At 38.3% G+C, this 18,433-nt stretch overlaps 1 protein-coding gene across 1 annotated transcript in view; it reads left to right on the plus strand.

The window, feature by feature from the left end:
* The first annotated feature begins 3,351 nt into the window (after positions 1–3,351).
* The window catches only part of LOC145996595 (uncharacterized), a 30,212-nt gene continuing 15,130 nt past the window's right edge, over positions 3,352–18,433 (plus strand). The window contains exon 1 of the mRNA XM_083133152.1: positions 3,352–3,633. Coding sequence (XP_082989278.1) covers positions 3,435–3,633 — 199 coding nt within the window. The 5' untranslated portion in view covers positions 3,352–3,434. The remainder of the gene's footprint in view (positions 3,634–18,433) is intronic.

The raw sequence follows: 18,433 nt of genomic DNA on the forward strand, positions 1-18,433 counted from the left end.
AAACCATTCATAAATAGTCCCACAAAACATGCATGGATAGCCACACGAACCATGCATGGATAGCCCCACGAACCATGCATGGATAGCCCCACGAACCATGCACGGATAGCCCCACAAAACATTCATAAATAGCCCCACGAACCATGCACGGCAAGGTTAGGTTAGGCAAACATAGTTAAAATTGTCATGTTCTTGCAAAACAACAGCGTGGTTGGAAACACTGACCGGGGGTTACATCATCGAACGCATGCAACATTTGGTGGAGCGATTTCACAATACTGGGAATTTCTCAATCTTGTTTGGCATACTCACTAATTTTGACCCCGGTACTACTTTACTATACCGGAGACACCTTTCAATGATACATTTCGCAATTTTTTACATTGCTAAGATACTATTCTGCATTGCGGAACATTTCTTTGGGTGAAATAATGAATTTCTAACGAAAATAATGTCTATTTCTTACATTAACGAGTACTTACTGTTGTTCATTTTTTCCCACAAACCATCCACGGGTAACCCCAAAAACCATTGACGTTAGCCCAAAAATTCACGATAGCCCCATGAACGATCACGGGGACGAGGTATGCCTACTACGTTAGGTTAGGTTCCATTAACACTCCTTTCGTTCAATTTAGCATATACGGACATCGGCTTGTAGCAGCAGCATAGTGCGTATTGTGCTCTCGTGCAGAAAGCAAATGGCGGCAGCAGCAATAGCGCGTCGGAAATAGATTTTCGTAGAAAACCACATGCATTCGCATTAAAATGGATCAAAACTACATTCCCGAACATCAACAATGCTACAGAAAATGATTTGCGTAAGTACTTTCTCCTGTAAATTTCAAGAAATCCGTCTCCGGTATAGTAAAGTGTTACCATTATTTGCTTTTTTGAATCACATCTAAATCAATTTGCCTATTTCTTCGCATTGTGATGTATATCAATTAAAATCATCCACCTTCTACTGACACTGTATTGTAAAATAAACGTTTCCTTATGGTGCCTTCCAGTTCTCTTGCTCCTCTTGTAAAAATAATAACCAGAAGCTTTCAGCAAAGTGATGAACTTCTGAATGTTATTTTCACCTCCATTCTGTTTCTGTACTTTCTCCTTCTTGTATATGTCCTTCAACAAGCTTGTTAAAGGCAATTTTAATTTGTTCTTCTGTTATATCGTATGTCATATTTACAATTCGTGGACTCGCGGTAAATTTTTTAAGTATATTTTAGGAAAATCCAAGGTTATTAGAAGTATAGGTTGGGCCAATCCGTTGTTTACTCGTGATGACGAAACAACGGTAAGAAGTGAATTTATCCATGAAATGAATTCCAAATCTATGCGCTAGTGTTGCACTACGCAGATAGGAAAACCATACCAGAAACTGAACTCACGAAATCGAGTACACAAATGAGCATTTCCACCCATTTACATTTTGTGGCTTCATACAAATTGAAAATAAATATCGATAGGTACTTATTGTTATGCGGGACAGAATATTATTGATCGGAACGGGAATTTTTTTAAATCCTAACATTCGGGACGGGAAATATTCGCAATTTCTCGACTAGTAGGGAAATTTTCGGGACGGGAAATTTCCGAAATTTTCCAAGGCACTGAAAATTTCCAATTTTACACGTCATTTTCACCTTAATGGATTGTCTTTGCATTTCTGGAATGAAAACTAACAATTTCCGATAAGTTCCAGGCACTTGCAATGTAGAAAAGAAAAGAATTAATACCGTTTTAAAATGACCATTCGGTATTTCCAGACTGCTCGGTATCCAGAAAAGTAGGGAAGTCATTTTCTGGAGTCGGGATAGGGACGGAATTTTCTTTCCGATCCCGGTCCCGACTTTTCTAGATAGCGCACACCACTTGTTATTATTATTTATTACAAGATACATCTTCCAAGTACGTTGAACATAATGTACTGTGCATACCAGAAGAGAAAAGTTCAAATGAGTATTTATGTACGCTATATTTCCACTAGGATATGCATTTGTATTTTTTTTCTTTAGTGCACATGTTTCCGCGAATATATCAAAGTCTGCCTAACATGAAATGTAATACTGTTCAACTTCGCTTTCACGCAAACTTGGCATGTAGTAATATTTCATTCTCACAGGCGCCTATATTCCTTGCGCTCCGCTCTCCGCCAGTGTTGCCACAATCTGTAACCACAGACCTACAACGGTAAACATATGAAGTCAAGCCTTCATTTCTTTCCTAATACTAGTTACATTTAAGATACGTTTAAGAGAAAGAGAGAGTTTTCATAAAATATAATAAGTTTAATATAAAATTAGTGTCGCATTTTTTAAAGTTTAACTGTGGTCGAGCGAGATATCCTTTTTTGGTTAATAGTATTGAAATAGCGTAACAAGTCTCATTATTTATTTTATAGTTTGATGTTTTACTTAGGAATATATTAATTTTCAATTTCCCGTTGCTGCGTAAAGACGGGAAGAGGGTGGGGGGGGGGGCTTTCGAGAGGAAGCGGCATCTGCCGCCACCGCCCATGGCGGCAAAATTACTAGCGCCGGCCCCGGTGTACACTGTACATAACACACCCTGTACATCCAGGGTCAAGGAAAACAAAGAAATGAGCATAATTTTCTCTTCGGAGAAGATGTTGAACCTAAACCAAAAAGAACACAAATAATGAACTCGACAATGTAAATTGATGAGATTTAGTAGATCATTTGATGAAGTGAACTAATTCTGAGTGGACTAATCGCAAAGGACATAATCAGCTCAGATCCTATTACTTCTTGATGGTATGTGACGTAAAGTTCCCGCCCAACCGATTAACGGCGTTAGTGGCTATCGTGTCTCCTTTTCCACAGCCTGTAGTACACATCCTCATCTAGACATTGTTCTTGTTCTGGTGTTTAATATCTGCATACTGCAACACTGTCGTTTTGTCATTTCACGTGACTTTACATTGAAGTGATGGATTCAATTGGCCGGTTACACGTCATCGCAAGCAAAAACTTCAACCGTTACCATGGTTTTGGGCCAGGGCTGGGAAAATCGGCCACAGATGGAAAAGCTACTGGTTACACTTCAAATCGTACTGGATATAAATATTACGCACACTGCTGAGTACTGAGTATTGTCTGTGGTATAGCACGACTTCATTCATTGGAAAATGTTCAGAAATAATTTTCCAAAGCATACATAAGCATTTATATACAGGCATGTTAAATAGTTCAGTGAACTAAATAAAGAATATGTCAATAAGTGTGATACGTATTATAGGAAGAATGCAAAAGAAGGAGCATAAGAATGTCATAGCAGCAACCAGCCATATTTGATAAGAAATTCTTTAGTGAGCATAAGTGTTCTTTGGAGCAATGGTGTAGCAGCATACAACATTTTCGGTCTTGTAATCGTACAGTATTTATGCAATTTAGCGCGAGAGTGTAAATATGACAGAAGATACAGACCTAAGAAATAATAAAGACGTTCTTACAAGACTTGTAGAGCAACAACTGCTGGAATGTGAAGCGACAGAAACAGAATATAGAGGTTACATCGAAGGCGAGGACAACTTTCAGAAGTTCTTTAATTTATTGAATGCTGCAGGCTATTATTATTACAGAAGAGGCAAAAGGCTAGGAACAAACAGTAAGTTGTTTATTTTAGCACACAACGAATTAATTACGAATGATTTTCATTTAACTTTGCAGAAATGGTTACGTTACGAGTAATGCAGGGCAGTATAAGCAAGAGGATTGGGAGTGCCCCTCCCCCGTGTTTACTGCGTCCCCTTTTCTGATGGCAGATTTTTAGTTCTTTGGGGAATCATCGCTGCTTGCTTACACACACGCTGGCCTAACTTGGGGGCGGGGAGAATGGAAAAGTTTCGCATTCCACCCAGTCCAACACTATTTTGCTGAAAAACTGTTACGTTTGAAAAAAATATTTAAAAATTACGGTAAAAATTTACTATCCTTCGGACACCTCTAATTTTTTCGTTTCATCAATTTTTGACATTCATACTTACGTATCTGCTTTGCGGAACATTCCTGAAGGTGTATCAACGTTGTTCTGATGAAATTTGAACTATGTTTCCTAACCTAACAGAACTAACCTAACCACGCGCCAATGGTTCGCAATTATTTCCAATTTCTAGATCCTGATACTAACACGACACCAAATTTTAACTATGTTTCCTAACCTAACAGAACTAACCTATCCACGTGCCAATGGTTCGTGGGGCTAGCTATTCTACGTCGGAGAATTAATTTTCAACGAACAACATGAATTTCAGCTATGAAACATTCCCAAATCACACAAAACACCTTCCCGATGTTCGACAATGCTACAGGAACTTATTACGGTAAGTAATTTCTTCTGTAAAAATAAATAAATGTGTCCAAAGGATAGTAAACTAGTACCAAGCCATTTTCCTGAATGCTACGGAAAGCACCTCACGGTGCGATATCGCTTGCTTTGCGAATAATAACGCTTCTTTTGTTTTCGAATATCAGTGTTTCCAACTCTATTGTGCATGAAAATTCCTATGTTCCACGAATTATTGGGTTTTTTAAATTATCCTTTCATTAACAGTTTCATACATCGGAGACACATTTAAATCGGATAGCCCCACAAACCATTGACGTTAGCCCCAAAAACCATCCACGGGTAGCCCCACAAAGCATTGACGTTAGCCCCAAGAACCATCCACGGGTAGCCCCACAAACCATTGACGTTAGCCCCAAAAACCATCCATGGGTAGCCCCAAAAACCATCCACGGGTAGCCCCACGAACCATTCACACAAGGTTAGGTTAGGCCTGTTAGGTTAGGTTCCATTAGCACCCATTTCACCCCTAAATTCATCGAAAAACCATTTTCCTTTCTCGACAAAAAACCGCGCGTTTCTCGAAGAAGAAAAGAATGCGCGTTTCTCGAAAAAAATCGCGCATTTGGAAACCCTGATTCCACTAGCGAGATCGCGTGACTTCCGACGCTAGAGCCATCTGCAGGTACATCTTGGAAACAACGGCATGATGTTGTCGATTTTCACAAAATGCGCAATATTATTACATGAAAAGTGATTATTTATTCTGCTGCATTGTACGTTGAAGTTTTAGGAAGAATATATATCGACGAAGGTTGTAAACCTTGGAGAAACTCATTTCCGTAAGTAGTTTCTTGTGTAAAATTGAAGAAATGTGTCTCCGATGCATGAAACTGTTAACCAAATTTTCTTAACCACAGATTTTAATAAACTGAAATATTTGGGGCTGGAGTGCCTGCCTTGCCCCCCTTAAGTTATGCCTACATGCATGCACACACCACCACCAACTACTGTTACAAATATTGTACCTATCACATTGTATGATTAAGAAGATTGAATAAATTAATTGATCAGTCATCATAAATGCCACCCCACTATACAAGAAATAAAATAAATGAACTATACTACCAAACATTGAGAGCAATCACACGAGAGTTACTTATTAAAAGGTTTTTTTTTTTTACTGTCATAACAGGAAGTTTTTCCTTCCATTAATCACTTTTACCCCCTCATTTCCTTTTCATTCTTCAATAAGATTTCTGGTAGGTGTCAGTAACCCGGAAGAGCTGTCTTTTAAACCAGGCCTATGCTATTTACGTCACCAATCTCGTTTCATGTGTCCCTCCATGCACATGCTCTGCCTTGTCCAAGGAGGAGGAGTCATTAGCCACCCCTCTCACTCATCAATGGTCAGTTTGTGCCAGCAAAGGCACAAATGTCAGTCATACATCTGCAAAGAACAGACAGTTTCATATTATGTTGAATGTACTATGGCAGACAGTTACGAAGGTGAATAAGTTTGATGATATTATCTTATAATTATTTGTAATAGGCTACTTACTTAATTATCTTATAATATTGGAAGTGCACTTATTATATTTTTTCACTTGTGCAGTGAGTAGGTTCAATAACAGGTTATGTAACATTAGTAGTAATATTTAACAAGTTTAATGCAATATATGATTTACGTTTCAGTGTACTGTACAATATATTGGGTAAAATTTTCGTATCCTCAAAACGTAGTTCTTCAATTTTACAGGAGAAAGTACTTACCGAAATGGGTCTATTTATACTTTAGGAAGGTCTTGGAAGTTTGTTTTCTAACTAACTAACTAACTCTCTAGCCTTCTTAAAGCCGAAGGTTCATGGCTGCAGCAACACAGGCCTTCCATCTTTCCCTATCTTCAGCAAGTTCTATATACTCTTTTCCATCCCTACCGATTTCCCTTAGGTCCATCTCAACCTTGACCCTCCATGTTCGTCTTGGCCTTCCTACAGGTCTCTTACCATCAGGTTTCCCAACAAGACTACCATAAACTCCTCTTTCCTCTCCCATTTGTGCCACATGGCCTGCCCACCTAAGTCTTCTTGATTTAATTATTCTAATAATATCTGGACATGAATACAAATTATGTAACCTTCTCCACTCACCTGTCTCCTCATCCCTTTTAGGTCCAGATATTTTCCTAAGGATCTTATTTTCAAATACTCTCAATTTATGTTCCTCTTTCAATGTAAGGGACCAAGTTTCACATCCATATAATACTACAGGCAAAATTACTGTTTTGTATATTTTAACTTTTAGTTTCTTAGATATTAAATGAGAAGACAAAAGTTTATGAAGAGAGAAGTAACATGCATTTCCTGAATTAAGCCTACTTTTCATTTCCTCTTTAATATAATTTTCATTTGTTAATATTACTCCTAAGTATTTGAATTTGGAAACTGGTTCAAACGAGTTGTTATTAATAATTAGATTTTGATTATTACCTAACACTTGGTTTCGGCCTGTAAGCATATATTTAGTTTTCTCTTTGTTAACTTCCAAACCTATCTCTTTAGCAGTTTTGAAAAATATTTTAGCATTATTCTTAATTGTATTCACATCATCCCCCAGTAAGTCTACATCATCTGCATATGCTAACAACTGAGTCACACCATTTAATTTTAGTCCTTCTTTAGTTTCTTTTACCTTCCTAACAGCATATTCTAAGGCAAAATTAAAGAGCAATGGAGATAATGCATCTCCTTGTTTTAACCCATCATGAATTGTAAATTTGTCAGACATATTAATACCCATACGAATTTTACTTTCTGTTTCACTGGTGCATATTTTTATCATACTAACAAGCTTCTTAGGTATTCCAAACTCTACTAATATATTATATAATTTATCTCTTTTGACCGAATCATATGCTTTTTTTGAAATCAATGAATAGCTGATGGACATTTTGATTATATTCCCACTTTTTTTCAAGTGTCTGTCTGATGTGAAAAATTTGATCTGTAGTTGATCTGTTACGTTTAAATCCACATTGATAATCACCTATAATTTCATTAGCATATGGGGTTAGTCTTGTTAAAAGAATGTTAGACAATATTTTGTATGTTGTTGAGAGTAGAGAAATTCCACGGTAATTATTGCAGTTCATTTTATCACCTTTTTTAAACACAGGAACAATTATGGATTCTTTCCACTGTTGAGGGATTTCTTCTTTATTCCATATTAAACAAATTAATTTATGAATTTGACATCTTAATGAATTTCCACCATATTTAATTAACTCAGCTGGTATTAAATCAATGCCAGGTGCTTTGTTATTCTTTAGCCTTTTAATAGCATCTTTAACTTCAATCAAGTTAGGTTCTGGAACTAAAGGTTCTGCTGTGTGGACTTCATTTACTTCTGATTTATCTCCTTCATGGATATTTAAAAGGTCATTAAAGTAGTTCTTCCATCTATTTAGAATATCGCTTGGGTCAGCTAGAAAATTACCGTCTTTATCTTTTATCAAGTTTACTTTAGGTTGCCACCCCTTTCTAAACTCATTTACACCTTTATATAAATCTCTGATATTTTTATTTTTGCTGTTTGTTTCAATTTCTTTAATTTTGCTTTTCAAGTAATCTGTTTTTTTACTTCAAAACGTGCGGTTAACTTCTCGCTTTATTCTATTATAATTGTTTAGATTTGTATCATCAGAGTTATTTAACCACCTAAGTCTAGCCTGATTTCTTATTTCTATTAGATTATGACATTCATTATCAAACCATGGCTTACTTTTTCTCGGTTTATGGTATCCTATACTTTCTTTAGCTGCTGATTCTATTGCATTACATATGTGCTCCCAGTTCTTATTTACTTTCCTGTATCAAATTTTAGAACTTTTAGATTTTGTTGCTTATGATTTATCACTGCGAGTCTTTCTCTTAATTTAGCAATTACTAAATAATGGTCACTGGCACAGTCAGCACCTCTATGTGTACGAACGTCAATTATACTAGTATGTCTTCTCTTATCAATGAGAATATGATCTATCTGATTATGGGTTTTACTATCTGGAAAAGACCAGGTATATTTATTAATATCTTTATGTTTAAAAGTGGTACTTTTCACAATTAAATTCTTTGAGGTTGCAAAGTAATCAATCTTATACCATTATTATTACTTAATTCATGAAGATTTTCTTTACCAATCGTGGGTTTAAATGTCTCTTCTTTGCCAATCTGTGCATTACAGTCACCTAACAGAATTTTCATATCATACTGAGAAAATTTATCAAAGACCTGTTCTAACTCTGTATAAAAATCATCTTTAGTATTATCATCTTTATCTTCCGTTGGTGCATGTATGTTTATAAAAATAATTCTACACCTCGTTGAAATTCTTTTGCCGGTAAATCATGTAATTTTCGACATTAATGTCACTCCGATGCACGAAAGTTGTTCCCTTGATGTCTGTCTACTACGTGAACCAAATATTTGCGAGCGTTTCATGACGTAACAACCGGTCAGTGTTTCCAAATACGCGGTTTTTTAACTGTGTAACAGTTCTAGAACGTAAATAAACATGAGTTACTGTTCATCATTACTGATTACGAACTTGCGACAACTTGATGTGTACAGGATCAGTGGCGTGCTCAATGTGAGGTTGATGGGGGTTATAACCCCCTCTTTCGCCCAGTATCTCGAAGGCTATTTATGAATGGTTCTTGGGGCTATCCGTGAATGGTATGTGGGGCTATCCGTGAATGGTATGTGGGGCTATCCGTGAATGGTATGTGGGGCTATCCATCAATGGTTCGTGGGGCTATTTATGAATGGTTCGTCGGGCTATCCGTGAATGGTTCGTGGGGCTATTTATGAATGGTTCGTGGGGCTATCCGTGAATCATGGACTACGCTAGTCAAGATTTCTCCGCCATATCGCGTGTAACTCAAGCGAAAGCGAACAAAATAAAAATACTCGATATTTTGAAAATTGAGATTATTTGCATGCAAAAAACGAAACGCGAACTTGAAGAACCCTTAGGAATGCAGAATACATATCAATTTGAAAAATACGAAAATAAGGGAATTAGAGACGTTTGGTGGTTACTGAAATTTTAATAAATATTGTAAATAAAGTTTAAAATAATGAACTAAAAATATAAAAATAAATAAAAGAACTAAAATAAACCCAAAAGACAAGTAAACACATTAATATATGGCATAAATACTTACTTAAAATTAAACTGGTCTAAAACAGTCCAATAAATGTTGGATCGAGAAATAAAAGACTCGCTGCTAATATCCTTTTGACTATATTCTCAAGAACATGTACAGAACACACACGGGCTGTCAAAGAACAATTTTTACAGACACTGACATTCAATGCTGAAGGAAGATATGAAGTACAGTTACCATGGAAGGAAGATTGTTCGCCTCTCCCCACCAATAAAGATCTAGCAGAGAAACGACTTTGGTCAACTACACAGAAGTTGAAACAAGAACATCTGTTGCAGAGTTACGATGGAGTGCTACAAGAATGGTTGTCCGAGGGAGTCATTGAGGTGGTTCCAGAGGATGAAACAGAGAATTTTGGCCATTACTTACCCCCATCGACATGTAGTGAAAGAGAGCAGTAACACGACAAAAATTAGACCAGTGTTTGACGCTTCTGCTAAAGTAAAAGGACAACCGTCTTTGAACCAATGTTTAGAACCTGGACCCAACTTGATTGCTCTTATTGCTGATATTTTACTACATTTTCGGAAAGGAAAAATTGGAGTTATAGCAGATATTAAACGAGCTTTTTTACAAATTGCTGTACACCCTAAAGATAGAGACTACCTGAGATTTCTCTGGTGGCACGATATTAATACTGGAACGGTTCAAGAATTCAGACATACTCGTGTAGTGTTTGGTGTTACGAGCAGTCCATTTCTGTTGGGTGCTGTTATTGAACATCATTTGGATCAAGCATTGCAGAGTTGTCATTTCGGGAAGGAAGACTTAGCTTATACAGAAGATACTATTTTAAAATTACGAGGTTCCTTTTATGTGGACAATTGTGCCACCAGTGTAGACAATCACAAAAATCTCCATAAATTTATAAGAGAATCGCGTGCAGTTATGGCTGAAGCAGGTTTTGACCTTAGAGGGTGGGAGTATTCAGTCCCTCAAAGGGTTGATGAGGACATTAGCCCTACTTCAGTTTTAGGACTCAGTTGGAATCCTCAAGCCGATACATTTACAGTTAATTTTGACATTGAAGATGTTGAGCTCAAGACAGTTTCGAAACGTGTGATATTATCTGTAGCACACCGTATATTTGATCCTATAGGTTTTACTTGTCCCGTGACTCTTCTACCAAAATTGTTACTTCAGCAGACTTGGGCAGAGGGGCTCGGATGGGATGAGCAAGTTAGTGAAGAAATAAGAACACAGTTTTAAACTGGGTACGAGAATTGCCGATGTTGAAAGACGTAAGGATACCCAGAAGTTTCATGGGCTGGGATTATGAATCCAATGAACTTAACTCTATGAGCATTCACGTGTTCTGTGATGCTAGCAAAGTGGCATATGCATCAGCAGTTTTCATGAGGGTTGACACAAGGAGAGGTGTTAGCGTACAATTGATTGAGGCAAAGGCACAAGTGGCTCCAAAGAATAGTACAATTCCTCGGCTAGAATTGCTTGCTGTGATGGTGGGAGCAAGGCTAGCAACCAGGATTCGCGAACATTTGAATTTAAAAGATAACTCCATTATCTTTTGGACTGATTCTTCTACGGTGCTGAGCCTTGTAATCAAGGGGTCCCGGGTTCGATACCCGGTGGAGGCACAAGTGGTTCGGATCCCACTTTAAACTGTAGGTCCAGTCCCGATTAGCCTTACTGTGCATAAAGTGGACTTAAAACACCAACTCAACTCAACTCAATTCTACGGTGCTGACTTGGATTCGACGAGAAGGAGTTTGGGGAGTATTTGTTGGGAACAGAGTTAAAGAAATTAGAAAACTGTCTGATCCCAGTGCATGGAAATATGTACCCAGTGAAATGAATCCAGCTGATTTTCCTTCAAGAGGTTGTGATGCAAGGCAGTTGTTATGGTGGGAGGGACCTCATTGGTTGAAAGGAGATCCGTGTGAGTGGCCACCGATGGAGTTTCTTATCAACAAGGAGGAAATTGACAGAGAAAGAAGGAACGTGCTACCTTCATCAACGATGCTTAGTATGAAAGCTCAAGATGCTGAGTCTAGATGGTATTACAGATATTTCTGTAACTATAACCAAGTGATTAGACTCATTGGATGGATCAAAAGATTTTTGTATAATAGTAGAAATTCGAAGAATCATAGATCTGGAGATCTTGGTGTTCGCGAACTTCAGGAAGCAGAAAATGCAGTATTAAGACTAATACAACAAGAAGCATTCCGAGGAAAGAATGACAAATCCCTTTCCTCTTTGTGCATATATGAGGGCAAGGACAAGATTATTCGTTTGAAAACCAAAATTATTGCCAGAGAAGATACTGAAAATTTCAGGCTTCCCATAGTTCTTCCAGCACAACATCCAGTCGTTAAATTGCTGATAATGTATTGGCACAAGAATGCATGTCATGCAGGTGTAAACATATTACTAAGTATTTTAAGAGAGAACTTCTGGATCCTTCGTGGTAGAAGAGTTGTACGTTCAGTGCTCTCAAAATGTGTTACTTGCAGGAGACACGCAGCCAAACCAATCCAAGCTCTTCCAGCACCATTGCCAGCTGATCGAGTTAGAGATGCTAATGTATTTGAAGTAACAGGTGTGGACTTTGCAGGACCTGTTTATCTTAAAATGGCAAAAAGGCATGGATATGCCTTTTTACATGTGCAGTATATAGAGCCATTCACTTAGAGTTGGTTACTTCTCTATCAACTGGGATTTTTATCCAGGCTTTTAGACGATTCGTGTCAAGGAGAGGCAGACCCTCTGTAATCTACAGTGATAATGGTACCAATTTCAGAGGAACTGAGAATACATTTATGACACTCGATTGGAAGAAAGTTGAAGAATATTCCACAGCTCAGCGAATCCAGTGGAAGTTCATTCCACCCAGTGCAGCCTGGTGGGGTGGTTTTTGGGAGAGATTGGTTCGTGTCCTGAAGGGTCTGTTGAAAAGAACACTCGGAAAATCAGTTTTGTACTACGAACAAATGACAACAATGCTCTGTGACTGTGAAGCCATAATTAATTCACGCCCACTTACCTACATGTATGAAAGTGAGACAGAATTAGTTCCTCTAACACCTGCTATGTTCTTACAAGAAATCAGGGAGACGGGTGTACCTGATTGTGACCATGTGGATTCTTTAATGCTCAACAATCGTCTCCGTTACTGTCAGAAGTTGAGACAAGATATCAGGCATCGTTTCAGGAATGAGTATCTTGGACAGTTAACGCAAAAGGCCATAAACAGAGCATGTGGGTCTGTTAGGGTAGGAGATATTGTGTTGATTGGTTTTGACAATATGAAAAGATATAATTGGCCATTGGGTTGTGTAACTGAGATTCTTCCAGGTAAGGATCAAGTGACAAGATTGGTACGTCTGAAAACTTGCCATGGTGAACTACTTCGTCCTGTCCAGAGATTGTATCCATTGGAGGTGACTGCAGTGGAGGGTGAAGCAATGAAGAGTTTATTACCTAAACCACAAACCAAAAAGAAACATCAGAAAGACATTCTCCCTCCCACTGAAACCAAACCTTGTACCACACGTAGTGGGAGAGAGATAAAATTACCTAAGAAACTATTATTGTTTGATATGCCAACTCAGGTGGGAGGATGTTAGATATTATGTGAGTTGGCACCTGGCAATATTGTTTACTCTGTTTTCCGGGCAATAGCCTGTGCAGTATTTTGCTTGTTCTATGCTGTGCTATATTACTGTCATCCCGCGCAGAAAAAGTATGAAGATTGTCATGTTTTTTACTGTGTTCTGTACATGTTCTTGAGAATATAGTCAAAAGGATATTAGCAGCGAGTCTTTTATTTCTCGATCAAACTCCTTCTCGTCGAATCCAAGTCAGCACCGTAGAAGAATCAGTCCAAAAGATAATGGAGTTATCTTTTAAATTCAAATGTTCGCGAATCCTGGTTGCTAGCCTTGCTCCCACCATCACAGCAAGCAATTCTAGCCGAGGAATTGTACTATTCTTTGGAGCCACTTGTGCCTTTGCCTCAATCAATTGTACGCTAACACCTCTCCTTGTGTCAACCCTCATGAAAACTGCTGATGCATATGCCACTTTGCTAGCATCACAGAACACGTGAATGCTCATAGAGTTAAGTTCATTGGATTCATAATCCCAGCCCATGAAACTTCTGGGTATCCTTACGTCTTTCAACATCGGCAATTCTCGTACCCAGTTTAAAACTGTGTTCTTATTTCTTCACTAACTTGCTCATCCCATCCGAGCCCCTCTGCCCAAGTCTGCTGAAGTAACAATTTTGGTAGAAGAGTCACGGGACAAGTAAAACCTATAGGATCAAATATACGGTGTGCTACAGATAATATCACACGTTTCGAAACTGTCTTGAGCTCAACATCTTCAATGTCAAAATTAACTGTAAATGTATCGGCTTGAGGATTCCAACTGAGTCCTAAAACTGAAGTAGGGCTAATGTCCTCATCAACCCTTTGAGGGACTGAATACTCCCACCCTCTAAGGTCAAAACCTGCTTCAGCCATAACTGCACGCGATTCTCTTATAAATTTATGGAGATTTTTGTGATTGTCTACACTGGTGGCACAATTGTCCACATAAAAGGAACCTCGTAATTTTAAAATAGTATCTTCTGTATAAGCTAAGTCTTCCTTCCCGAAATGACAACTCTGCAATGCTTGATCCAAATGATGTTCAATAACAGCACCCAACAGAAATGGACTGCTCGTAACACCAAACACTACACGAGTATGTCTGAATTCTTGAACCGTTCCAGTATTAATATCGTGCCACCAGAGAAATCTCAGGTAGTCTCTATCTTTAGGGTGTACAGCAATTTGTAAAAAAGCTCGTTTAATATCTGCTATAACTCCAATTTTTCCTTTCCGAAAATGTAGTAAAATATCAGCAATAAGAGCAATCAAGTTGGGTCCAGGTTCTAAACATTGGTTCAAAGACGGTTGTCCTTTTACTTTAGCAGAAGCGTCAAACACTGGTCTAATTTTTGTCGTGTTACTGCTCTCTTTCACTACATGTCGATGGGGGTAAGTAATGGCCAAAATTCTCTGTTTCATCCTCTGGAACCACCTCAATGACTCCCTCGGACAACCATTCTTGTAGCACTCCATCGTAACTCTGCAACAGATGTTCTTGTTTCAACTTCTGTGTAGTTGACCAAAGTCGTTTCTCTGCTAGATCTTTATTGGTGGGGAGAGGCGAACAATCTTCCTTCCGGGCCTCCCCCATGGCGCAGTGGTAGCGTCATTGCCTTGTAATCAAGGGGTCCCGGGTTCGATACCCGGTGGAGGCACAAGTGGTTCGGATCCCACTTTAAACTGTAGGTCCAGTCCCGATTAGCCTTACTGTGCATAAAGTGGACTTAAAACAACAACTCAAACCAAACTCAAATCTTCCTTCCATGGTAACTGTACTTCATATCTTCCTTCAGCATTGAATGTCAGTGTCTGTAAAAATTGTTCTTTGACAGCCCGTGTGTGTTCTTCCGCAGACTTCTTGGCAATGGGATCCTTGATTCCTATGGTATCCAGTTCCCACAGATCAGCTACGGCTTCACCAACATATAAATTCGATACCAACAAAGCTGTATCTGATTTTCTGTTTTCACCTGAAACTTTACCCATAAGTGTCCATCCCAGCTGAGTTTCCACAGCCACTAAACCACACTTTAATTTCACAACATGGCCAGTCAGTAATTTACCACAAACATCCGCACCAATAAGAATTTCAACTGGACCTTTCATGTTACCAGTATCTGTTAACCTTATTTGACTTTTGTTCAGCTCATTTAACCAAACACCTTGTGTTACATAAGGAATCTCACCACATATTGTATGTTGATCAAGAACATCAAATGTGCACGAATATTCTCTCTCAATGCTACATACCTTAACATTATAAACATTATGATTACAAGGACTAGACATGGTACCACCAAATAGCGAATGTATCAAACTTTGTTTGCCAATGGAGTTATAACCCATATCTGTTACAAGAGATTTGCATATATACGATTTTTGTGAACCTGTGTCAATAAGAACTCTCACATTCCTGCTCTTATTGTAGTTACCTTTCAAATCTACTACCAATGTCTGCATGAATACATGCGGATTTTCAAGTTGGTTTATCAGTGTATTGTTTACCTCAGAATTTGATTCTTTGCCTTCAGAATAATGGTCAGAATCATTATCTTTGTCTGAAATATTAGGACACATCAATACAACATGCTTTTTCTTGCAAACAATACATTTCAAATTGGCCTTGCACTTCTTCGAAAAATGACCAAATTTTAAACATGCAAAACAATGCTTTTTATCTTTTAGAACCTTCTGTCTTTCAGAGAGAGACATTTTCTGGGCTTTAAAGCAATCATAGGAACTGTGCTTACCACCACAGAACACACAACTTTTCTCCCTACCACCACCGACACTCAACAAATCTGTCGCACTGGGGACAATAGGCTGACGCGGTGGAGAACACCTTTTCTTCCGAACTTTCACTGCTGCACCATCCAATTCAAACCCAGCTGCTGCTAGGTTGATTCGTTCTTCTCCTTCCACTTCAGCTCGCAGGAATGACATCAAGGACTGCAGTCTTCCGGTCGGTGTTGTCTCATTATTTTCCTCAGCAGCAGACGATGTTCTTCTCTGCCACACACGCATCAAATCCTCTGGGAGACTGGACTCCACCAATGGAAACAGCATTGCTGCATATTTGTCGCTGGTAACACCCATCGATTCTAATGCTCGAAGTTGGGACTCCAGTGTGTCATACAAAGTGCTCAAACAAATTTTTTCTTGACGGTTCACCACCTTTTGTAACACCAATTTTAGCAGTTCACGCACGTACACTTCCACGAGCATATCATCGCGACCAAAACGTGATTTCATGGACTGCACAACTTTCGGGTAATTTTCTTTTGTTGGTGGAAAACTGTTCACAAGCTGGCACGCACGAGAACCTTCAATTGTCGCTTGTATCAAATACTGAAACTTGTCCTCTGCAGGAATTGTATCATCTTCATCGATCTTCTTGAATTGTCCCCAAAAATGTAACCACTCTTTCAAGTCCCCTCCAAACTTCTTCAGTTCGATTTTAGGTAACTTGAATCTTCGATTCTTTACTTCCGAAAACGACTCACCTTGACAGCAGTTTCCTTCCGACAACTTCAAAAAGTTCGACACTTCAATACGTCGCTTGTTGAACAAACACTGATAATCATCCGACACTGACTGTTCTTTCCCTAACTCGTTTTCACTAGCACCCGATTCCAACATCAAATCAAAAACAGATATGTCAGCCGCATGCAGATCACTTGCCTTATTTTCAAGCAACTGTATATTTGCATGAATAACATTCCTGTCCGGAGTTTGCATCGCTAACTCATTTGCAATCTTCTCCGAAACACGTGTAAAAGCTGACCTAGCCACTGCACGGCTTTTCTTGAGACGATCAATGTCCGTTGACATTTTGCCGATATTTGCACTTACTTCTTCTCCGGTCCAACACAGAAAGAAAAGACAGGTCCTGTCACGGTCGCCAATAAATGTTGGATCGAGAAATAAAAGACTCGCTGCTAATATCCTTTTGACTATATTCTCAAGAACATGTACACAACACAGTAAAAAACATGACAATCTTCATACTTTTTCTGCGCGGGATGACAGTAATATAGCACAGCATAGAACAAGCAAAATACTGCACAGGCTATTGCCCGGAAAACAGAGTAAACAATATTGCCAGGTGCCAACTCACATAATATCTAACACCCAGCATAACTTATGTGTTCAAAGAGTCAACATGAGATCTCTCGGGTTAAGGCAGACAAACTTATTAATCAGAAGATAAGACAGACCCAATGGGATTGCACCTCAGTGTTGTTTGATCTGGTCGGACTCCACTTGATGTGACGGAGAACTTTGGATCATGCATTGTAATTGTCAAAAAGAGATAAAGAATTTTTCCTACTCTCATACTGCACTGGGAATGCAATACATAATTTTAATTTAATAACAATAGAATTTGGTACCGCTGGTGAGTTATGTTAACTCTCAGGCAATCGTGCCTTTTTTGTAACATGAGTGTTTTTGTTGTTTTGTTTTTTTTTGTTTAAAAATTGGCTTGTTTATATTTATAAATGGATACCTTTATTTCTAGAGATTCTTACATGTTTCTTTTGTGTCCTTGAGCTTAAACATGTTTGTTTTATTCATTTGTGTTCCCAATACAAAAGTAATGGGCAATGTGTAGAAGAGTAATGTGCAATGCGTTACAAATGTGAAATTTTTGTTCAGTGGCATATTCTCCCATGTTATATGGGTAACCGCGGGTATATAGAAATTGCCAGGCCTCCCCGATGGCACAGTGGTAGCATCGTCGCCTTGTAATCAAGGGGTCCCGGGTTCGATACCTGGTGGAGGCACAAGTGGTTCGGATCCCACTTTAAATTGTAGGTCCAGTCCCAATTAGCCTTACTGTGCATAAAGTGGACTTAAAACAACAAATCAATCAAATCAATCATAGAAATTGCCAGAAAATTTGAAGTTGTCGGACTGCTGTTTAGTTTTACTAGCATGTCTGCATTGGTGTTTTATTTCTATTATATCTAATTGATGTATAATAAATATATACAATAAATAAGAATTGTTGCGGTAAACCAATCAAATTTTCAGAATATGCCTCTGTTTTTGTTACATGACCAATCACACGGTGAATGCATTCTGCCAAGAGAAAAATGTGTTTACTATTGTAGTTAAATGGAGACGTAACAAAGATGCCTTCTACATACGACACTACATAGCCTACTACACTGGATACTGATAAAACTAATAATTGTGATAAAAATTATAAAAGAACAAGCAAAGAGAAAGGTGACAGTTTTTTTTTCTTCTTTTTTTACATGGCTGATTGTGTGG

The sequence above is a fragment of the Lepisma saccharinum genome, chromosome 12 (genome assembly GCF_977018435.1).
Source record: "Lepisma saccharinum chromosome 12, izLepSacc3.1, whole genome shotgun sequence".
Classification (NCBI taxonomy): Eukaryota; Metazoa; Arthropoda; class Insecta; order Zygentoma; family Lepismatidae; genus Lepisma; species Lepisma saccharinum.